The sequence below is a fragment of the Hyla sarda genome, chromosome 7, assembly GCF_029499605.1.
Source record: "Hyla sarda isolate aHylSar1 chromosome 7, aHylSar1.hap1, whole genome shotgun sequence".
Lineage (NCBI taxonomy): Eukaryota > Metazoa > Chordata > Amphibia > Anura > Hylidae > Hyla > Hyla sarda.
This window is the reverse complement of record NC_079195.1, coordinates 235,886,496-235,910,825: the sequence shown is the minus strand read 5'-3', so window position 1 is coordinate 235,910,825 and position 24,330 is coordinate 235,886,496. Positions and strand designations below refer to the sequence as shown.

The 24,330-nt window shown below is 43.7% G+C and overlaps 2 protein-coding genes across 2 annotated transcripts in view; both read left to right on the top strand.

Moving 5' to 3' along the window:
• Positions 1 to 3,494: 3,494 nt before the first annotated feature.
• Positions 3,495 to 24,330, top strand: part of LOC130282317 (riboflavin-binding protein-like) — a gene marked incomplete in the record, with an annotated part of 133,356 nt that continues 112,520 nt past the window's right edge. The window contains 1 exon segment of the mRNA XM_056530426.1: positions 3,495 to 3,527.
• LOC130283234 (posterior protein-like) lies at positions 6,735 to 9,527 on the top strand. Its single transcript, XM_056532441.1, has one exon. It carries the CDS (start codon positions 7,251 to 7,253, stop codon positions 8,868 to 8,870), a length of 1,620 nt encoding a protein of 539 aa, XP_056388416.1. The 5' UTR covers positions 6,735 to 7,250; the 3' UTR covers positions 8,871 to 9,527.

The window sequence follows — 24,330 nt, the reverse complement described above, 5'->3', positions numbered from 1 at the left end:
GCTCAGAGGCTGTTTTTTAAAACGTCTGACAAAATCTAGTTTGGCGTTTTTTGCACGGAAATCGTGGCGTTTTCCTCCTATAGAAGTCTATGGGAGAGCAAAAACGCCAAGAAAAACGCCATGTTAGTTTTAACTTTGTCGTTTTTTCAGGCGTTTTTTATTCTTTTTTGGACTTTAGCGAACCAAAAAAGTGATGGAGATACCTTTTTAATAAAATGTCGTAGGGTATCATTAAAAAAAAGGCAAAGTAGTGATGGAAAAATTGTATTTAACAAGATTTATCTTTTTTAGAACAAATTTTTTATTCATTTTTATACAGGGATCAATTAATGTGGGCGGGGCAATAAAACTGTAGCCGACAATAATAAAAATTGTAGTTTGTGTGTTTTTGACTATTTTTTTATATTTTTTAGGTAGTACTACTACTCACAGCATGGAACACACACACACACTGTTCCATGATGGGAGTAGTAGTACCTGTATTCATTGACAGATTGCTCCGTTGCGATCCTCCGGTACAACGTATAGATGCGGCGGCCGCTCTCCTATGGTCCCTGCACTCACGTATATATACACATATTCATGTTTCCCCCAGAGCTGTGATTGGTCAGATGGTTCCAGCCAATCACAACTCTCTGTGGGAAATAGGAATATGTGTATATATACGTCAGTGCAGGGGACCATAGGAGAGCGTCCGCCACATCTATACGTTATACAGGAGCATCACAGCGGGTGTCAGGAGTTACACTCGCTGTGATCTGTCTATTCATGGAGGTACTACAACTCCCAGCATGGAGCAGAGTGTGCAGAGTGTGCTCCATGTTGGGAGTAGTAGTACCTGCAGTAAGGGACAGATCCCAGCGGATGTCACTCCTCCTGACACCCGCTGCGATCGTCCTGATGTGAATGTCGGGATCAGCTGTACCCACAGCTACAGAGCCAGGAGCACAGCTGATGCTCAGCAGTAGATTTACATCGTATACATCATATATATCTACCGCCCAGCAAGAACTTACAGTGAGCCTGCAGTGTATATACAGTATACACATTGCTGGCTCACTTAACCCCTTGCTGAGCTGTGCGCTAAGCCAGCCCAGCAAGGAAAGAGTTAACTTACACTGCTGGACAGCGTAGGTTAACCCTTTGGGCAGTATACACTATATACAGCTATCTATAGATACCTATATATAGTGTATACAGAAGATCAACCAACAAGCAAAAGCTACAAGGAGTATATATATATTTTATTGATATTACATTAAACTAACAACACACACAACGTGGTCACTACAGTGGTGCAGGGTCCGGGATGCCGCCACTCCAACGCGCGTTTCGGCACGCTGACCTTCGTCCGGGAGTCTCCCAGACCCTGCACCACTGTAGTGACCACGTTGGTCTTTTTGTGTGTATTAGCTTTAATTGAGATGTTTTCTTCCTATATATGCACTTAGCCCTTTATATCGATCTTGCGCTGCACTTATTACTTGTTATCTCTATCTTGTTTACATTATTAGTGTAGACGGCTTTTTACATTTTTTGATGGCTCATACACATTTTTTGCGTACAATTTACCCCCTTTTCGATTACCATCCTGGGTTGTCCGGTGTTGCCGCTGTCTTTTGATCAGTTTCTTCTTTCATGTCTGTTGTTGTTTTAATGTAATATCAATAACATTTATATTTTTATACCTTTCTTAAAGACTCCTTGTAGCTTTTGCTTGTTGTTTGGTTTGATTGTTGGAGTTTATTACTTACTAAGGGCGTACTAATCATTTCAGGGGGTGTTACAGTGTTATTACTACAATTTGTCACCACACACCTACGTTCCCCGACTTATTTGTCTGCTGACTTGTGTATATATTGTATACAGAAGATGAAGATGTCCCCTTACCTCCCTCCAGTCCCCGCGGGTCAATTTAGCTCCGCCCTCTAGTGATGACGTCAGCTACAGATCCAGGATGGTAAGGGTATAAGGCTCTGTTAACATTGTCCGTTTGGAATAATGTGAACAGACCCTTCTGCCAGTGTCTTACCAGACAGGGAGACTCCAGCTGTTGCTTAACTACAACTCCCAGCATGCCCAAACAGCCAAAGGCTGTCTGGGCATGCTGGGAGTTGTAGTTTTGCACCAATTGGAGGCTCCCTGTTTGGGTAGACATTGCATAATGGGCGCAAAAAATGTCCTAACCCATTTTTTTTGTGTTTTTTTTTCTTCTCTTTTCAGATCCGTGTATGCAGAGGATTACGGCGGATTCGACGGATTACGACGGATGAACTGGATTTTATATATTTTTATAATATGGTTAACGAGGGCTGTGGGGGAGTGTTTTCTAAAATAAAATAATTTTTCCAATGTGTTGTGTTTCTTTCTTTTTTTTTTTATTGAATTTTCAGGCTTAGTAGTGGAAGCCGTTCTTATTGACGGAATCCATTACCAAGCCAGGGCTTAGCGTGAGCCCCAAAAACAGGTAGCACTAACCCCCATTTATTACCCTGGTACTCACCGCCACAGGGGTTCCGGGAAGAGCCGGTACCAACATGCCCGGAGCGTCAAAAATGTCGCTCCTGGGCCTAGGCGGGAACAGGCTGGCGTTATTTAGACTGAGGAGGGCCAGTAACAATGCTGAGAATGAAAATACGGGGAACCCTATGTGTTTTTTTAAATTTATTTATTTATAAAGATAAATTAAAAAACGCATAGGGTTCCCCGTATTTTCATTTTCAGGACAATACCAACGAAGCAGCAACAGCCTGACGTTAACAGGGTGAGCGAGGACCAGCCTAAATAACGCCAGCCTGTTACCGCTAGGCCCAGGAGCGACATTTTTGACACTCCGGGCCTGTTGGTACCAGCTCTTCCCAGCACCCCTGTGACGGTGGGTACCAGGGTAATAAATGGTGGTTAGCGATACTGTTTTTGGGGCTAATGCTAACCCTGGCTTGGTAATGGATTCCGTCAATAAGATCGGCTTCCACTACTAAGCCTGAAAATTCAATAAAAAAATGTAAAAACACACCACACATTGGAAAAATTATTTTATTTAAAAAAAATTCTTCCCGACAGTCCCCGTTAACCATTTTATTAAAAGAAAAAAATCCAGTTCATCCGCCGTAACCCATCAAATCCGCAGTAATCCTCTGCATACATGGATCTGAAACGAGAAGAAAGAAAAAAAACACAAAAAATTGGTTAGTACATTTTTAGCGCTCTCCACTGGGGAGAGCGCTCATAATGCAATGTCTACCCAAACAGGGAGCCTCCAATTGGCGCAAAACTACAACTCCCAGCATGCCCAGACATCCTTAGGCTGTCTGGGCATGCTGGGAGTTGCAGTTTAGCAACAGCTGGAGTCTCCCTGTCTGGGTAGATACTGCCAGTAGGGTCTGTTCACATTATACAAAACGGACAATGTGAACAGAGCTTCAGACCCTTACTAGCCTGACTTCCGTCTGTAGCTCCGCCCCTCTAATGACATCATCACTAGGGGGCGAAGCTACACTGACCCACGGAGACAGGGAGCGAGGAAGGTAAGTGGACCTCCTGTTCTGTATACACTATATACAGCTATCTATAGATCACTGTATATTCTGTATACCGCCCAAAGGGGCTATAGGAGCAGGGAGTCCTGTCAGTCTGGGATTCCCGGCTCCAGTATAGTATATAGGGGTACACTATACCCCCCTGTATACTATACGGCCGGGGGAGGTAAGTAGTGATGCTGTACATCCCTCCTCATCTCCTTACACTCTATGGACCGGGCGCTCAGCATCCGACCCTGACACAGCGTTACCTGAAGACAGTGAGAAAACTGCCGCAGGGGACAGAACTGCCAGGAAAAACGCCAGAAAAACGGCCAAAACGCAGGAAAAATCCGGGGCGGTTTTCCTGGAAGATTTTCCTGGCGTTTTTGCTTGGGGGGGGGAAGTACCTCAGTGGAATTCTAGCATAAGGGTATGTTCACACTGAGGAATTGGAGAGGATTTTCTGCTCGCCTATTCTTCTCCAATTCATTCAGCAGTGCCCTTCCCCATAGTATTTAGTTAAAGGGGTATTCCAGGAAAAAACTTTTTTATATATATCAACTGGCTCCAGAAAGTTAAACAGATTTGTAAATTACTTCTATTAAAAAATCTTAATCCTTTCAGTACTTATGAGCTTCTGAAGTTAAGGTTGTTCTTTTCTGTCTAAATCCTCTCTGATGACACCTGTCTCGGGAAACGCCCAGTTTAGAAGAGGTTTGCTATGGGGATTTGCTTCTAAACTGGGCGTTTCCCGAGACACGTGTCATAAGAGAGGATTTAGACAGAAAAGAACAACCTTAACTTCAGAAGCTCTTAAGTACTGAAAGGATAAAGATTTTTTAATAGAAGTAATATACAAATCTGTTTAATTTCCTGGAGCCAGTTGATATATATATATATATATATATATATATAAATATTTTTCCTGGAATACCCCTTTAACTTTCCTCTTCTCAGTTTACACTGATGAAATTCCGCTAGTGGAATTCTGTCACAGAATTCTGTTCCGCATGAAGAATGAACATGTTCTTTCTTCATGCGGAAATCTCGTCCTAACCCCATTGAAGTGAATGTAAAAAATTTTGGCAGTCTGCCTCACTTCCATACGGAATTCATGCGGAATTCAACCCGGAATTTGCGCGGAATTCCGAGCGGAATTCCCACATTTTACTGTGTGCCCTATCCTCTTTCATTTCCATGCAGAAAAAAACTGCGTTTTTGAGCGGATTTTTTAAGCAACCATTCCGCTCACACCTTAACCAGTGTATATATGCAGCGTATTTGACGCTGCGCAAATTTTACGGCAGCAGCGGGAAATACGCTGCGCATCCCTTGCTCACTATACACACAGGGCTTTCCGGCGGCAGCCCTATGTGTGTAGTTAGTTTTGGAGGCGGGGCCACGCGTCACAGACACGCCGGCACCCGGCCCCGCCTCCAAAACTCGCTACACACATAGGGCTGCCGCCGGAAACCTTGTGTGTATAGTGAGCAAGGGATGCGCAGCATATTTCCCGCTGCTGCCGTATAATTTGCGCAGCATCAAATACGCTGCGTATACGCCCTGTGGGAACGCACCCTTACAGTATAGAAACCCGTCTGTGCTGGTGTAGAAATCTTCTTTCCTCTAGACATAGATCATGGAGAGATCTCTGTACTGTATATATATTATATATAAATATTATTAGGTCACCTCCTTGTTATATATACAGTCCTGGGTATAAATAGATCATGGAGAGATCTCTGTACTGTCCTGATATAGTATATATATTATTAGGTCACCTCCTTGTTATATATACAGTCCTGGGTATCAATAGATCATGGAGAGATCTCTGTACTGTCCTGATATATTATATATATATTATTAGGTCTCATCCTTGTTATATATACAGTCCTGGGTATAAATCGATCATGGAGAGATCTCTGTACTGTCCTGATATATTTTATATATTATTAGGTCACCTCCTTGTTATATATACAGTCCTGGGTATAAATAGATCATGGAGAGATCTCTGTACTGTCCTGATATATTATATATATATTATTAGGTCACCTCCTTGTTATATATACAGTCCTGGGTATAAATATATCATGGAGAGATCTCTGTACTGTCCTGATATATTATATATATATTATTAGGTCACCTCCTTGTTATATATACAGTCCTGAGTATAAATAGATCATGGAGAGATCTCTGTACTGTCCTGATATATTTTATATATTATTAGGTCACCTCCTTGTTATATATACAGTCCTGGGTATAAATAGATCATGGAGAGATCTCTGTACTGTCCTGATATATTATATATATATTATTAGGTCACCTCCTTGTTATATATACAGTCCTGGGTATAAATATATCATGGAGAGATCTCTGTACTGTCCTGATATATTATATATATATTATTAGGTCACCTCCTTGTTATATATACAGTCCTGAGTATAAATAGATCATGGAGAGATCTCTGTACTGTCCTGATATATTATATATATTATTAGGTCACCTCCTTGTTATATATACAGTCCTGGGTATAAATAGATCATGGAGAGATCTCTGTACTGTCCTGATATATTATTGTTGCAGCCAACATTGGCCACACTAATATAATTTTGATGTGTTTTTATTATGGACTCAAATATATTGGAATGCAGTGGAATTTCATGGATGGAATGGGTGTAGGGTGTTGGCAGGACTGGCTCCAGGAATTGTGGTTGAGGCAAACAGCTGATTAGACAATCATTTGCTTTCATCCTGTTTAAAGCCATGCAATAAGCCTGGCACCTGAGTGATAAGAATGGAGGTGAGCTACAGTTCCTGTTACCTCCAATAATAAGCCATAAAACCAGCCCCTGCGGTGCTGGATACAATGGACTGCAAATCATCCTGTCAGACCACCAAGGTGTGATTCTCAAGGAAACTTGGATATCTATCAACACAGTATGGGACAACAGAGAAGACCCCCCCACTCAAGAAGACATCAAAAGGACAAGAACTGATTGCAATGCAAATAAACTGTAACTGTTCTGATTGGCCATGGAGATATCTTGGGATGGGCAATGTATGGGTTATGTGTGTGGATGACTGCTATATATGTGTTACTTATAGGATGATGAGATAGAGAGAGCACTTCCTTCCCCCTTCCTATCACCTTCCCCTCTTCCTTGCACCCCTATCTTTTAATTAGTTAGAATCCCCCTTTGTATTTATATGTATATGTGTAGCTTGTAATAAACCCCTATAAAGATTCAGTTGTCCTCAATCAATTAGTAAGGCACCCCAAAACAAAGCAGTTTCTACATTTGGCACCCCAGATGGGACTGTGATTTAAAATTCCACAGAGGATCCACAGGAAAGGAATCTGCTTTGCTCCAAATTTCTAAGAGGAAAAGATCGAGGAACGAGGAATCTGGATCTTGGATACAAAGGAAATCCTGGTGAGTGTATTGTTTCATTTATGTTATTTGTAAGCTGATCCTAGCAAGTTTAGTGTAACTATTAATCAGGTTGTGTAGGACATTTTATTGGTAGTGATTAGTTATAGTTGTAAAGGAAGTGTGACTTGTTTTGTGTTTTTAGAAGTGAGTTTTACATTGGAGTAGGCCGAATATATGTTGTGTAAGACCATTGTTCTAGATAAGTTACTGGTCAGGTGAGGCCTAGGATTTGCTTGTTGTTGTGGGAGTGGTTGTATTGTTAGTTTTGTTTGTTGTATATTACTGTATTGTCAATATGGAATTTGTGGAGAAGTTTGTGGAGAAGCATGCCTCTGCTAAGTACCAGACATGTGCAGATGGATCTCTGGGAGATCAGTTTATGGCATTGAGGATGCAGTGCCAGGAGTATAATGGTAACATTGGTTGTAAAAAGAATAGCAAGAAGTGGAAGAAAGAAAAGTTAGGTAATGAAATCTTATTGCTTATGAAAATTAAGGAGATAGCGGAAGAGAAGGAGACCAAGTGGCAGAATGAGAGGAGGCAGATGAAAGAGAGTTTAGATAAGATTGCAGAGTCTGTTCTTGAAATTTCAGCAGAGTCCAGTAATGAATTGAGAAATGTAAAGGCAGAAATAGAGGAATTAACCGAAAGAAACAAAGGGCTGGTGGAGTTGGCAGAGAGGTATGAGTTTAAGGTTGGCTCTAACAGGTCCCATTTATTGTCTTTAGAGAATAAGATTAGTCAGATGGAGGTGGTGATAGCTGATTTAGAAGGGCAGCTGTCTAAAGTAAGATCACAGCTAGTCAGCCAAGAGCAGCACATTCGGTCCCTTACATTGCATAAATGTGAAGCAACAAATATCTGCACAATCTCATCTATAGATGGGAGCGAGGTAACAGGCATGGTAGCTGATAGTCCTCCAGCTTTGACCATCCAGGACAGACTCCATTTGTGTAAAGTTATTGGAGACTGTAATACTAGCGAATCACCCATAACTTTATCCAATAGGTTTGAAGCTGTAGTGAAGCAGTATCACCTAGATAACAAAGATGCCTGGTCTCTGCTCCGAGCTTGGCTTCCAGGGCCACTGGCAGCGCAGTTAACATCTGACCACATAGATGATGACTGTAGAGGTGCAGAATTCAGGAGGAAGGAGCTGCAGTGTGTTTTGGGTGGGCGAGACATTAGGGGTGAAGATGCCCTAAGAAAATTGCGGTTCAGGCGATGTGATGATCCGGTCATGTTTTGTAATGATTACCTCTCCCTATATAAGTCTGTTTATGACTGCCCAGAAATGTCTCAGGATGATACCAATTTCCTCTATTCCATGGCGAATAGATGTAACGTAGATTACAGCACGAGATTGGCGCTGAGAAATACCAACTCCCATGAGAAATTTATCAATATTTTGAGGGACTGGTGTGAAGGGTCTGGAGACAGGAATGAGACACCCGAAAACATATCTGTTGTGCATAGACCTAGGAGGAAATGGTGGGTTAGATATTGTTACAAATGTGGGAGACCAGGACATATTAAAAGATATTGTGAGACATCTAATGTGCATCCTGAGCCTATAGACCATTCATCACAGCAGGGGGTTAGCAGCATTCAGCCAGAGGGGGAGAATACCACCCAGAATAAAGAGGTCACACAAAGGTGTGAAGAGATGGGTGATATGGAGACTGACCCTGTTACATTTGCATCAAAATCCCCAACAAAACAGTGCCCTAATGTAAATGAAGAGACAAAGAAACAGAAAGACACATCCCCTTGTGAACAGCAAAAGGCAGGCAGTAATATCCCAATGTACAATCTATGGGTAAATCTGCCATTTTTACTATTCTTGAGTTGGTCACAGATTGCTCTACCCCTATTGATTAATAGCACAGCACAGTGTTATAATATGTGTTGGTAAACATTGAGGAACTTTGTGATATGGACATATTGGTATAGATATAAATGACAGAACTATATTTGTTTTACATGTGTGTTTTTGTATTCTAATTGTGTTTGTGTTTCCTTACAGACTGACCACCATTGCCATGTGATGTTGCAGCAAAGATACTAATCTCTATGCTTCTTCAACAGGTTATAAACTGAGACGTCAACAAATGAAACTGGTTATTCTAGTAAATAATCTAGTGTATTTGGCCAATTCACTAATTTAAAGTCCACGTGGTTTTATCAATGAGCTCAAGTGTAGAGGGTGAATTGTTTGCAAACAATTATAAAAATTAACATCCCATTGTGATGTGAAGGTGTTGTACTAACCTAGTGTTTTTATATAGGTGTATGTATGTCTGTTTTTCTTATGTCCTTTTCCAAACAGGTCACAGACTTCAATCATGAGCTGTAGATTGATAATTGAAATGTATAAAGAGCGACCACTACAAATCTGGGATTCCGATATGAATGCTATAGAATTGATTAGACCTTTACTCAGAATTACCTAAAGATGCATCGTGAGATAGATAAAAGTTGAGTTAATCTATGATATGTTTTATGTTGTCTGTTTATGTCCTGTTCATTGTGTATCTTGTGTCGGCATTGTGTTATTTCTTTTATGCTCCAGATGACCAGGAGTATTTTTTTTTTCTATTAAGCACATATTTTTGCTTTTGAAACAGCTGTGTTCATTGCTTAGATTTTTTAATTAGTTTTTTTTTTTTTTTTTTTTTGCTTTTTCCCAAAAAATATTTTTCTTCCAATGCATTTTACCTTTTATTTTTTGATTGGTACCAATTTGTTTTTTCTTTTGGTACCAAAGGGGCGTTAAAATGTTTATTGGTCCAAAAAAGTTAATTGGTGTTAAAGATTTTAATGATTTTTGCGAAACATTTTTACCATTTGCATGCATTCGTGGTGTATGTGAGGGAATTGGGCTTCAATCAGGGATAAAGCGAGTGCAGCTATGCCAGGAATTTACCTTGCTTGTTACATCTAGGAAGTTTCCTTCCTCCCTGTCAGTTAGTTAGGGATATGCCCTAATGTTAGTGCTAGCAAGGAGGAAACCAGGTTGGATTTGGATATTAGATGCACAATGCATGGAGGAAACACCATATAGGCCATGAGTCACTACAATTTAGCTGTATTTTCAATGATATATAGGAATTTTGATATTATGGCATATATTATATTATACTGCTAAGAATCTGATACTGCTCTTGTTCTTTTGTTCCCAGGATCCTTTGTGAAGCAAAGACAAGATTAGCATGTGCTGGTTCCTGGATGTGTATTTAGGCCATACATGTGATGGCAACTAAATGAATCCCTCTGTCGGTCAAAGATTTCTTCAAATAATCCTATTAACAATTAAAAAGCAATGGTCTATCTACTGGTCACCAAGAGAGATCAGCTGGTGCAAACATGGCAAATTACATTCAATGGAAAGTGCCAAAACATGATGTCATGGAACATATACCCATAAACTTAATTTGTTCAAAGAAATGAGAAACCCGATGGATACAGTTTCAGCTTATGAGTTTGTTTTATACATGTAATCATGATATTGCCTTTTACTATTATGTATCTGTCAATGACACAGGTAGCTGTGTGTATAGGGGAACATGATATTTTATATAATTTATGTTGTTGGATACCCATTGATAGGAGTGTGAATGTGAGTGAATGGTGCAATGTTCATTTATGCCCAGTCTCTTCAAAATTGTTACCTCTACCAGTATGTCCCTGAGGAGGATCCAGAAGCTAAATGGACTTTTGTAATCTAGAGGACTGTGCAGAAGACTGTGGACTTCATTTTGGGTGTGGCCCAAGTGTTTGTGTGCCATTCAGGCCCAAAGGGGCGTATGTTGCAGCCAACATTGGCCACACTAATATAATTTTGATGTGTTTTTATTATGGACTCAAATATATTGGAATGCAGTGGAATTTCATGGATGGAATGGGTGTAGGGTGTTGGCAGGACTGGCTCCAGGAATTGTGGTTGAGGCAAACAGCTGATTAGACAATCATTTGCTTTCATCCTGTTTAAAGCCATGCAATAAGCCTGGCACCTGAGTGATAAGAATGGAGGTGAGCTACAGTTCCTGTTACCTCCAATAATAAGCCATAAAACCAGCCCCTGCGGTGCTGGATACAATGGACTGCAAATCATCCTGTCAGACCACCAAGGTGTGATTCTCAAGGAAACTTGGATATCTATCAACACAGTATGGGACAACAAAGAAGACCCCCCCACTCAAGAAGACATCAAAAGGACAAGAACTGATTGCAATGCAAATAAACTGTAACTGTTCTGATTGGCCATGGAGATATCTTGGGATGGGCAATGTATGGGTTATGTGTGTGGATGACTGCTATATATGTGTTACTTATAGGATGATGAGATAGAGAGAGCACTTCCTTCCCCCTTCCTATCACCTTCCCCTCTTCCTTGCACCCCTATCTTTTAATTAGTTAGAATCCCCCTTTGTATTTATATGTATATGTGTAGCTTGTAATAAACCCCTATAAAGATTCAGTTGTCCTCAATCAATTAGTAAGGCACCCCAAAACAAAGCAGTTTCTACAATTATATATATATATTATTAGGTCACCTCCTTGTTATATATACAGTCCTGGGTATAAATAGATCATGGAGAGATCTCTGTACTGTCCTGATATATTATATATATATTATTAGGTCACCTCCTTGTTATATATACAGTCCTGGGTATGAATAGATCATGGAGAGATCTCTGTACTGTCCTGATATATTATATATATATTATTAGGTCACCTCCTTGTTATATATACAGTCCTGATATAGTATATATATTATTAGGTCACCTCCTTGTTATATATACAGTCCTGGGTATAAATAGATCATGGAGAGATCTCTGTACTGTCCTGATATATTATATATATATTATTAGGTCACCTCCTTGTTATATATACAGTCCTGATATAGTATATATATTATTAGGTCACCTCCTTGTTATATATACAGTCCTGGGTATAAATAGATCATGGAGAGATCTCTGTACTGTCCTGATATATTATATTTATTATTAGGTCACCTCCTTGTTATATATACAGTCCTGATATAGTATATATATTATTAGGTCACCTCCTTGTTATATATACAGTTCTGGGTATAAATAGATCATGGAGAGATCTCTGTACTGTCCTGATATATTATATATATTATTAGGTCACCTCCTTGTTATATATACAGTTCAGGGTATAAATAGATCATGGAGAGATCTCTGTACTGTCCTGATATATTATATATATTATTAGGTCACCTCCTTGTTATATATACAGTCCTGGGTATAAATAGATAATGGAGAGATCTCTGTACTGTCCTGATATATATATTATTAGGTCACCTCCTTGTTATATATACAGTCCTGGGTATAAGTAATAATGGAGAGATCTCTGTACTGTCCTGATATATTATATATATTATTAGGTCACCTCCTTGTTATATATACAGTCCTGGGTACAAATAGATCATGGAGAGATCTCTGTACTGTCCTGATATATTATATATATTATTAGGTCACCTCCGTGTTATATATACAGTCCTGGGTATAAGTAATAATGGAGAGATCTCTGTACTGTCCTGATATATTATATATATTATTAGGTCACCTCCTTGTTATATATACAGTCCTGGGTATGAATAGATCATGGAGAGATCTCTGTACTGTCCTGATATATTATATAAATTATTAGGTCACCTCCTTGTTATATATACAGTCCTGGGTATAAATAGATCATGGAGAGATCTCTGTACTGTCCTGATATATATATTATTAGGTCTCCTCCTTGTTATATATACAGTCCTGGCTATAAATAGATCATGGAGAGATCTCTGTAATGTTCTGATATATTATATATATTATTGGGTCACCTCCTTGTTATATATACAGTCCTGGGTATAAATAGATCATGGAGAGATCTCTGTACTGTCCTGATATATTATATATATTATTGGGTCACCTCCTTGTTATATATACAGTCCTGGGTATAAATAGATCATGGAGAGATCTCTGTACTGTCCTGATATATTATATATATTATTAGGTCACCTCCTTGTTATATATACAGTCCTGGGTATGAATAGATCATGGAGAGATCTCTGTATTGTCCTGATATATTATATATATTATTAGGTCACCTCCTTGTTATATATACAGTCCTGTGTATAAATAGATCATGAAGAGATCTCTGTACTGTCCTGATATATTATATATATTATTAGGTCACCTCCTTGTTATATATACAGTCCTGGCTATAAATAGATCATGGAGAGATCTCTGTAATGTTCTGATATATTATATATATATATATATATATATATATTATTGGGTCACCTCCTTGTTATATATACAGTCCTGGGTATAAATAGATCATGGAGAGATCTCTGTACTGTCCTGATATATTATATATATTATTAGGTCACCTCCTTGTTATATATACAGTTCTGGGTATAAATAGATCATGGAGAGATCTCTGTTCTGTCCTGATATATTATATATATTATTAGGTCACCTCCTTGTTATATATACAGTTCTGGGTATAAATAGATCATGGAGAGATCTCTGTACTGTCCTGATATATTATATATATTATTAGGTCACCTCCTTGTTATATATACAGTCCTGGGTATAAATAGATCATGGAGAGATCTCTGTACTGTCCTGATATATTATATATATTATTAGGTCACCTCCTTGTTATATATACAGTCCTGGGTATAAATAGATCATGGAGAGATCTCTGTACTGTCCTGATATATTATATACATTGCTCTTCTGAGTGTTGCTGTGTAAGAGGGGGCGTGAAAGAGGAGTTACAAAAACTGTGATAATCTGTTGTGCGGAGTGAATCTGTGGAGTGGGTGCGACTGCCTATAGCCCACATTCATATTTTGGGTAAGTTTTTCTCTTTTGCACATAGTGGGATAACTGTTAGAGTTTAAACACCCTTTTTCATTTTTTTTTTCTCTGTTCCACCTCTAGGGGGAGGAGGAGTAGATTGGGCACAGGTGTATAAATCTTAGCTTGGGACTCTTATTGAGATCTTGCTCTTCTGAGTGTTGCTGTGTAAGAGGGGGCGTGAAAGAGGAGTTACAAAAACTGTGATAATCTGTTGTGCGGAGTGAATCTGTGGAGTGGGTGCGACTGCCTATAGCCCACATTCATATTTTGGGTAAGTTTTTCTCTTTTGCACATAGTGGGATAACTGTTAGAGTTTAAACACCCTTTTTCATTTTTTTTTTCTCTGTTCCACCTCTAGGGGGAGGAGGAGTAGATTGGGCACAGGTGTATAAATCTTAGCTTGGGACTCTTATTGAGATCTTGCTCTTCTGAGTGTTGCTGTGTAAGAGGGGGCGTGAAAGAGGAGTTTCAAAAACTGGAGTTTGGAAGCAGGAGGTTGAGATCGCTGTGAGTGTTAATTTTTGAACCCACAAGGTCTACAAAAAATTTTAAGTGTAATTTTGACTGTCTGTTTTTTCCTATACATTTGTGAAATCCCCATAACTAGATGGCCTCCATGTTGGAAAATGCAGTCCAATGTACATCCTGCACAATGTATACAATCCTTGACCAGCAGTGTGAGGTGCAGATTGTTGTGCGAGATGTGCGCTAGTTGTCCGTTTGGAAGCCCAGATCCTGCATCTAGAGGGGCGACTGGCAACAATGAGAAGCATTAACAACATGGAGAGGAGTCTCCTGCTCACTGAGCAGGCACTCTCGGGAGTAGAGGTGGGGGAGGACAGTGGGACGGAGGTGCAGGACAGTCAGGCAGTTAGCTGGGTTACAGTTAGAAAGAGGGGTAGGGGGAAAAGTGTCAGGGAGGCTAGTCCTGAACTGGAGGGGTAGAGGGAAAAGTGTCAGGGAGGCTAGTCCTGATCTGGACACCCCAACAAGTTTGCCCGCTTGGCAGATGAGGGGGATGCCATTACAGAGCTAGCAGAACTGCAGCAGGATACCGCCTCTGACCACCAGGGGGGTGTCTGCTCCAGTAAGGAAGGAGGGAGGGAGGAGTACAGGGCAGGCCAGACAGGTACTAGTGGTGGGGGACTCAATTATTAGGGGGACAGACAGGGCGATCTGTCACAAAGACCGGGATCGCCGAACAGTGTGTTGTCTTCCTGGCGCACGAGTTCGGCACATCGCGGATCGGGTTGACAGGTTGCTGGGTGGGGCTGGAGAGGACCCAGCAGTCATGGTACATATTGGCACCAATGACAAAGTAAGAGGTAGGTGGAGTGTCCTTAAAAATGATTTCAGATACTTAGGCCGCAAGCTTAAGGCAAGGACCTCCAAGGTAGTATTTTCTGAAATATTCCCTGTACCACGAGCCGCACCAGAGAGGCAGCGGGAGATCAGGGACCTGTACCACGAGCCGCACCAGAGAGGCAGCGGGAGATCAGGTACCTGTACCACGAGCCGCACCAGAGAGGCAGCGGGAGATCAGGGACCTGTACCACGAGCCGCACCAGAGAGGCAGCGGGAGATCAGGGACCTGTACCACGAGCCGCACCAGAGAGGCAGCGGGAGATCAGGGACCTGCACCACGAGCCGCACCAGAGAGGCAGCGGGAGATCAGGGACCTGTACCACGAGCCGCACCAGAGAGGCAGCGGGAGATCAGGGACCTGTACCACAAGCCGCACCAGAGAGGCAGCGGGAGATCAGGGACCTGTACCACAAGCCGCACCAGAGAGGCAGCTGGAGATCAGGGACCTGTGCGACGAGCCGCACCAGAGAGGCAGCGGGAGATCAGGGAGGTAAACAAGTGGCTCAGAAGCTGGTGTAGGAAGGAAGGGTTTGGGTTCATGGAGAACTGGGCTGACTTCGCTGTCGGTTACCGGATCTACCGTAGGGACGGGCTGCACCTCAATGGGGAAGGTGCAGCTGTGCTTGGGGAGAAGATGGCTAGAAGGGTGGAGGAGTGTTTAAACTAGGGACTTGGGGGGAGGGAACCTACAGCAAAGAGGGGGAAGATAGTGTAGATAGAGAGGAGGGACTTATTAATATACCTGGGGGGGAGCGGAGGGAGGGGTTAGAATAGTTAATAGGAATAGGCTTCATAGGAAAATAAAACTTACACCCTTGAATCCCATTAACCCCAATAACATAAAGGATGGAAATGTAAAGTGTATGTTCACAAATGCCAGAAGCCTAGCAAATAAAATGGGGGAGCTTGAGGCCTTGATACTGGAGGAACATATTGATATAGTTGGGGTCACTGAGACATGGCTGGTGATATAGTTGGGGTCACTGAGACATGGCTGGTGATATAGTTGGGGTCACTGAGACATGGCTGGTGATATAGTTGGGGTCACTGAGACATGGCTGGTGATATAGTTGGGGTCACTGAGACATGGCTGGTGATATAGTTGGGGTCACTGAGACATGGCTGGTGATATAGTTGGGGTCACTGAGACATGGCTGGTGATATAGTTGGGGTCACTGAGACATGGCTGATGATATAGTTGGGGTCACTGAGACATGACTGGTGATATAGTTGGGGTCACTGAGACATGGCTGGTGATATAGTTGGGGGTCACTGAGACATGGCTGGTGATATAGTTGGGGTCACTGAGACATGGCTGGTGATATAGTTGGGGTCACTGAGACATGGCTGGTGATATAGTTGGGGTCACTGAGACATGGCTGGTGATATAGTTGGGGTCACTGAGACATGGCTGGTGATATAGTTGGGGTCACTGAGACATGGCTGGTGATATAGTTGGGGTCACTGAGACATGGCTGGGGATATAGTTGGGGTCACTGAGACATGGCTGGGGATATAGTTGGGTTCACTGAGACATGGCTGGGGATATAGTTGGGGTCACTGAGACATGGCTGGGGATATAGTTGGGGTCACTGAGACATGGCTGGACTCCTCACATGACTGGGCCGTTAATCTGCAGGGGTTTACATTGTTTCGCAAGGATAGAATGAACAGAAAAGGTGGTGGAGTCTGTCTGTATGTAAGAAGTGGTATGAAAGTCAGTGTGAACGATGCCATAGTGTGTGATGATTCTGAGGAGGTGGAATCACTGTGGGTAGAATTACAAAAGGAGGGAAATACTGAAAAAATAATATTTGGGGTAATCTACAGACCCCCTAATATCACTGAAGAGATAGAAGGTCGGCTGTATAAACAAATAGAGAGGCCGCCCGGGCAGGTACAGTGGTAATAATGGGAGATTATAACTATCCAGATATAGATTGGGGGCCGGGGTTGGCTAAAACTACAAAGGGGCGACAATTCCTAAATTTATTGCAGGATAATTTTATGGGCCAGTTTGTGGAGGACCCAACAAGAAGTGATGCCTTGTGGGATCTGATCATTTCCAACAACGCAGAGCTGGTTGGTAATGTAACTGTGCGGGAAAACCTTGGGAATAGCGACCACAATATAGTTACTTTTCACTTAAAATGTAGAAAACAAAGACAGACGGGGAAGGCAAAAACATATAACTTTAAAAAGGCAAATTTCCCTGGGCTGAGGGCTGCACTACAGGACATAGACTGGGGGGAGGGGTTCTCAAATACTGATACAGAAGGTAAATGGGACATCTTTATATCAACTCTAAATAACTATACATCTAAATATATACCAAAGGGGAACAAATATAAACCATTAAAACGAAATCCTACATGGCTGACAAATGATGTTAAAAGAGCAATAAACAACAAAAAAATAGCCTTCAAAAAATACAAATCTGATGGGTCAGCGATAACATTTATACAGTACAAGGAGCTTAATAAAATCTGTAAAAATGTAATAAAAACAGCAAAAATTCTAAATGAGAGACAGGTGGCCAAAGAAAGCAAAACTAATCCTAAATATATTTTTAGATATATAAATGCAAAAAAAACAAGGACAGAGCATGTAGAACCCCTTAAAAATGATAATGGGGAGGTTGTCACGGGCGATGAAGAGAAGGCGGAGCTACTGAATGGGTTCTTTAGTTCTGTATACACTATGGAAAAAGGAGCTGACATTGGCCAGGTCAGTGCTGGTAACACATCATGTACAGGTCAGTGCTGGTAACACATCATGTACAGGTCAGTGCTGGTAACACATCATGTACAGGTCAGTGCTGGTAACACATCATGTACAGGTCAGTGCTGGTAACACATCATGTACAGGTCAGTGCTGGTAACACATCATGTACAGGTCAGTGCTGGTCAGTGCTGGTAACACATCATGTACAGGTCAGTGCTGGTAACACATCATGTACAGGTCAGTGCTGGTAACACATCATGTACAGGTCAGTGCTGGTAACACATCATGTAATGTACTGAACTGGCTTAATGTAGAGATGGTACAAGGTAAGTTAAGTGATATAAATGTAAGTAAATCTCCAGGACCGGATGGACTACACCCAAGAGTTCTTAGAGAGGTAAGTTCAGTAATATCTGTACCCCTGTTCATGATATTTAGAGATTCTCTGGTGTCTGGTATTGTGCCAAGGGACTGGCGCAAGGCGAATGTGGTGCCAATCTTCAAAAAGGGCTCTAGGTCTTCCCCAGGAAACTATAGACCGGTAAGTTTAACGTGCATTGTGGGTAAATTGTTTGAAGGACTTATAAGGGATTACATACAGGAATACATAGGGGATAATAGTATTATAAGTGATAGCCAGCATGGGTTTACTAAGGATAGAAGGTGTCACCAATCTAATCTGCTTTTATGAAGAGGTGAGTAGAAGCCTTGACAGAGGAATGGCTGTGTATATAGAGGGGGGCTGTGTATATAGAGGGGGGACTGTGTATATAGAGGGGGGCTGTGTATATAGAGGGGGGCTGTGTATATAGAGGGGGGGCTGTGTATATAGAGGGGGGCTGTGTATATAGAGGGGGGACTGTGTATATAGAGGGGGGCTGTGTATATAGAGGGGGGCTGTATATATAGAGGGGGGCTGTGTATATAGAGGGGGGCTGTGAATATAGAGGGGGGCTGTGTATATAGAGGGGGGCTGTGTATATAGAGGGGGGCTGTGTATATAGAGGGGGGACTGTGTATATAGAGGGGGGCTGTGTATATAGAGGGGGGCTGTGTATATAGAGGGGGGCTGTGTATATAGAGGGGGGGCTGTGTATATAGAGGGGGCTGTGTATATAGAGAGGGGGCTGTGTATATAGAGGGGGGGCTGTGTATATAGAGGATGTGTATATAGAGGGGGGCTGTGTATATATAGAGGGGGGCTGTGTATATATAGAGGGGGGCTGTGTATATAGGGGGGGGGCTGTGTATATAGAGGGGGGCTGTGTATATAGAGGGGGGCTGTGTATATAGAGGGGGGGCTGTGTATAGAGGGGGGGCTGTGTATATAGAGGGGGGGCTGTGTATATAGAGGGGGGGCTGTGTATATAGAGGGGGGCTGTGTATATAGAGGGGAGGCTGTGTATATAGAGGGGGGCTGTGTATATAGAGGGGGGGCTGTGTATATAGAGGGGGGCTGTGTATATAGAGGGGGGGCTGTGTATATAGAGGGGGGGCTGTGTATATAGAGGGGGCTGTGTATATAGAGAGGGGGCTGTGTATATAGAGAGGGGGCTGTGTATATAGAGAGGGGGCTGTGTATATAAAGGGGAGGCTGTGTATATAGAGGGGGGCTGTGTATATAGAGGGGGGCTGTGTATATAGAGGGGGGCTGTGTATATAGAGGGGGGGCTGTGTATATAGAGGGGGGGCTGTGTATATAGAGGGGGGGCTGTGTATATAGGGGGGGGCTGTGTATATAGGGGGGGGCTGTGTATATAGAGGGGGGCTGTGTATATAGAGGGGGGCTGTGTATATAGAGGGGGGCTGTGTATATAGAGGGGGGGCTGTGTATATAGAGAGGGGGCTGTGTATATAGAGGGGGGGCTGTGTATATAGAGGGGGGGCTGTGTATATAGAGGGGGGCTGTGTATATAGAGGGGAGGCTGTGTATATAGAGGGGGGCTGTGTATATAGAGGGGGGCTGTGTATATAGAGGGGGGGCTGTGTATATAGAGGATGTGTATATAGAGGAGGGGCTGTGAATATAGAGGGGGGGCTGTGTATATAGAGGGGGGCTGTGTATATAGAGGGGGCTCTGTATATATAGAGGGGGGGCTGTGTATATAGAGGGGGGGCTGTGTATATAGAGGGGGGGCTGTGTATATAGAGGGGGGGCTGTGTATATAGAGGGGGGGCTGTGTATATAGAGGAGGGGGGCTGTGTATATAGAGGGGGGGCTGTGTATATAGAGGGGGGCTGTGTATATAGAGGGGGGGCTGTGTATATAGAGGGGGGCTGTGTATATTAAGGGGGGCTGTGTATATAGAGGATGTGTATATAGAGGAGGGGCTGTGTATATAGAGGGGGGGCTGTGTATATAGAGGGGGGCTGTGTATATACAGGGGGGCTGTGTATATAGAGGGGGGCTCTGTATATAGAGGAATGGCTGTGTATATAGAGGGGGGCTCTGTATATAGAGGGGGGCTGTGTATATAGAGGGGGGGCTGTGTATATAGAGGGGGGGCTGTGTATATAGAGGGGGGCTGTGTATATAGAGGGGGGCTGTGTATATAGAGGGGGGCTGTGTATATAGAGAGGGGGGCTGTGTATATAGAGGGGGGCTGTGTATATAGAGGATGTGTATATAGAGGAGGGGCTGTGTATATAGAGGGGGGGCTGTGTATATAGAGGGGGGGCTGTGTATATAGAGGGGGGCTGTGTATATAGAGGGGGGCTGTGTATATAGAGGGGGGCTGTGTATATAGAGGGGGGCTGTGTATATAGAGGGGGGCTGTGTATATAGAGGGGGGCTGTGTATATAGAGGGGGGCTGTGTATATAGAGGGGGGGCTGTGTATATAGAGGGGGGGCTGTGTATATAGAGGGGGGCTGTGTATATAGAGGGGGGCTGTGTATATAGAGGGGGGCTGTGTATATAGAGGGGGGCTGTGTATATAGAGGGGGGGCTGTGTATATAGAGGGGGGATCTGTATATAGAGGAATGGCTCTGTATATAGAGGGGGGCTCTGTATATAGAGGGGGATGTGTATATAGAGGGGGGCTGTTTATATAGAGGGGGGCTGTGTATATAGAGGGGGGCTGTGTATATAGAGGGGGGGCTGTGTATATAGAGGGGGGGCTGTGTATATAGAGGGGGGGCTGTGTATATAGAGGGGGGGCTGTGTTTATAGAGGGGGGGGGCTGTGTATATAGAGGGGGGGCTGTGTATATAGAGGAATGGCTGTGTATATAGAGGGGGGGCTCTGTATATAGAGGAATGGCTGTGTATATAGAGGGGGGCTGTGTATATAGAGGAATGGCTGTGTATATAGAGGAATGGCTGTGTATATAGAGGGGGGCTCTGTATATAGAGGGGGGCTGTGTATATAGAGGGGGCTCTGTATATAGAGGGGGGGCTGTGTATATAGAGGGGGGCTCTGTATATAGAGGGGGGCTGTGTATATAGATGGGGGCTGTGTATATAGAGGGGGGATGTGTATATAGAGGGGGGCTGTGTATATAGAGGGGGCTGTGTATATAGAGGGGGGCTGTGTATATAGGGGGGGGCTGTGTATATAGGGGGGGGCTGTGTATATAGAGGGGGGGCTGTGTATATAGAGGGGGGGCTGTGTATATAGAGGGGGGGCTGTGTATATAGAGGGGGGGGCTGTGTATATAGAGGGGGGGCTGTGTATATAGAGGGGGGGCTGTGTATATAGAGGGGGGGCTGTGTATATAGACGGGGGGCTGTGTATATAGAGGGGGGGCTGTGTATATAGAGGGGGCTGTGTATATAGACGGGGGCTGTGTATATAGAGGGGGCTCTGTGTATATAGAGGGGGCTCTGTGTATATAGAGGGGGGCTGTGTATATAGAGGAGGGGCTGTGTATATAGAGGGGGGCTGTGTATATAGAGGGGGGGCTGTGTATATAGAGGGGGGCTGTGTATATAGAGGGGGGGCTGTGTAAATAGAGGGGGGGCTGTGTATACTAATAACCTGCAGCGTCGTATGTCTTAGGGGGGCTGTGAATATAGAGGGGGGGGGGGCTGTATATATAGAGGGGGCTGTGTATATAGAGGGGGATGTGTATATATAGAGGGGGGCTGTGTATATAGAGGGGGGCTCTGTATATAGAGGAATGGCTGTGTATATAGAGGGGGGCTCTGTATATAGAGGGGGGGCTGTGTATATAGAGGGGGGCTGTGTATATAGAGGGGGGGCTGTGTATATAGAGGGGGGCTGTGTATATAGAGGGGGGGCTGTGTATATAGAGGGGGGCTGTGTATATAGAGGGGGCTGTGTATATAGAGGGGGCTGTGTATATAGAGGGGGGCTGTGTATATAGAGGGGGGGGGCTGTGTATATAGAGGATGTGTATATAGAGGGGGATGTGTATATAGAGGGGGGCTGTGTATATAGAGGGGGGATGTGTATATAGAGGGGGCTGTGTATATAGAGGGGGGGCTGTGTATATAGAGGGGGGGCTGTGTATACTAATAACCTGCAGCGTTGTATGTGTATATAGAGGGGGGCTGTGTATATAGAGGGGGGCTGTGTATATAGAGGGGGGGGGCTGTGTATATAGAGGGGGGCTGTGTATATAGAGGATGTGTATATAGAGGGGGGCTGTGTATATAGAGGGGGGCTGTGTATATAGAGGGGGGCTGTGTATATAGAGGGGGGCTGTGTATATAGAGGGGGGGCTGTGTATATAGGGGGGCTGTGTATATAGTGGGGGGCTGTGTATATAGAGGGGGGCTGTGTATATAGAGGGGGGCTGTGTATACTAATAATCTGCAGCGTTGTATGTGTATATAGAGGGGGGCTGTGTATATAGAGGGGGGGGGCTGTGTATATAGAGGGGGGGGCTGTGTATATAGAGGGGGGGGATGTGTATATAGAGGGGGGGATGTGTATATAGAGGGGGGGCTGTGTATATAGAGGGGGGCTGTGTATATTTAGAGGGGGGGCTGTGTATATAGAGGATGTGTATATAGAGGGGGATGTGTATATAGAGGGGAGGGCTGTGTATATAAAGGGGGGGCTGTGTATATAGAGGGGGGGGCTGTGTATATAGAGGGGGGGGCTGTGTATATAGAGGGGGGGGGCTGTGTATATAGAGGGGGGGGCTGTGTATATAGAGGGGGGGGGCTGTGTATATAGAGGGGGGCTGTGTATATAGAGGGGGGGCTGTGTATATAGAGGGGGGGCTGTGTATATAGAGGGGGGCTGTGTATATAGAGGGGGAGCTGTGTATATAGAGGGGGGCTGTGTATATAGTGGGGGGCTGTGTATATAGTGGGGGGCTGTGTATATAGAGGGGGGCTGTGTATACTAATAACCTGCAGCGTTGTATGTCTTAGGGGGGCTGTGTATATAGAGGGGGGCTGTGTATATAGAGGGGGGCTGTGTATATAGAGGGGGGCTGTGTATATAGAGAGGGGCTGTGTATACTAATAACCTGCAGCATCGTATGTCTTAGGGGGGCTGTGTATATAGAGGGGGGGCTGTGTATATAGAGGGGGGGGGGCTGTGTATACTAATAACCTGCAGCATCGTATGTCTTAGGGGGGCTGTGTATATAGAGGGGGGCTGTGTGTATAGAGGGGGCTGTGTATATAGAGGGGGCTGTGTATATAGAGGGGGGCTGTGTATATAGAGGGGGCTGTGTATATAGAGGGGGGCTGTGTATATAAAGGATGTGTATATAGAGGAGGGGCTGTGTATATAGAGGGGGGCTGTGTATATAGAGGGGGGCTGTGTATATAGAGGGGGGGCTGTGTATATAGAGGGGGGCTGTGTATATAGAGGGGGGCTGTGTATATAGAGGGGGGGCTGTGTATATAGAGGGGGGGCTGTGTATATAGAGGGGGGCTGTGTATATAGAGGGGGGGCTGTGTATATAGAGGGGGGCTGTGTATATAGAGGGGGGGCTGTGTATATAGAGGGGGCTGTGTATATAGAGGGGGGCTGTGTATATAGAGGGGCTGTGTATATAGAGGGGGGGGCTGTGTTTATAGAAGGGGGGGCTGTGTATATAGAGGGGGGGCTGTGTATATAGAGGGGGGGCTGTGTATATAGAAGAGGGCTGTGTATATAGAGGGGGGCTGTGTATATAGAGGGGGGGGCTGTGTTTATAGAAGGGGGGGCTGTGTATATAGAGGGGGGGCTGTGTATATAGAGGGGGGGCTGTGTGTATAGAGGAATGGCTGTGTATATAGAGGGGGGCTCTGTATATAGAGGAATGGCTGTGTATATAGAGGGGGGGGGCTGTGTATATAGAGGGGGGCTGTTTATATAGAGGGGGGCTGTGTATATAGAGGGGGGCTGTGTATATAGAGGGGGGGCTGTGTATATAGAGGGGGGGCTGTGTATATAGAGGGGGGCTGTGTATATAGAGGGGGGCTGTGTATATA

What these genes read in the sequence shown, in the direction of transcription:
- LOC130283234 (XM_056532441.1), top strand. Translation starts at nt 7,251, where the DNA reads ATGGAATTTGTGGAGAAGTTTGTGGAGAAGCATGCCTCTGCTAAGTAC.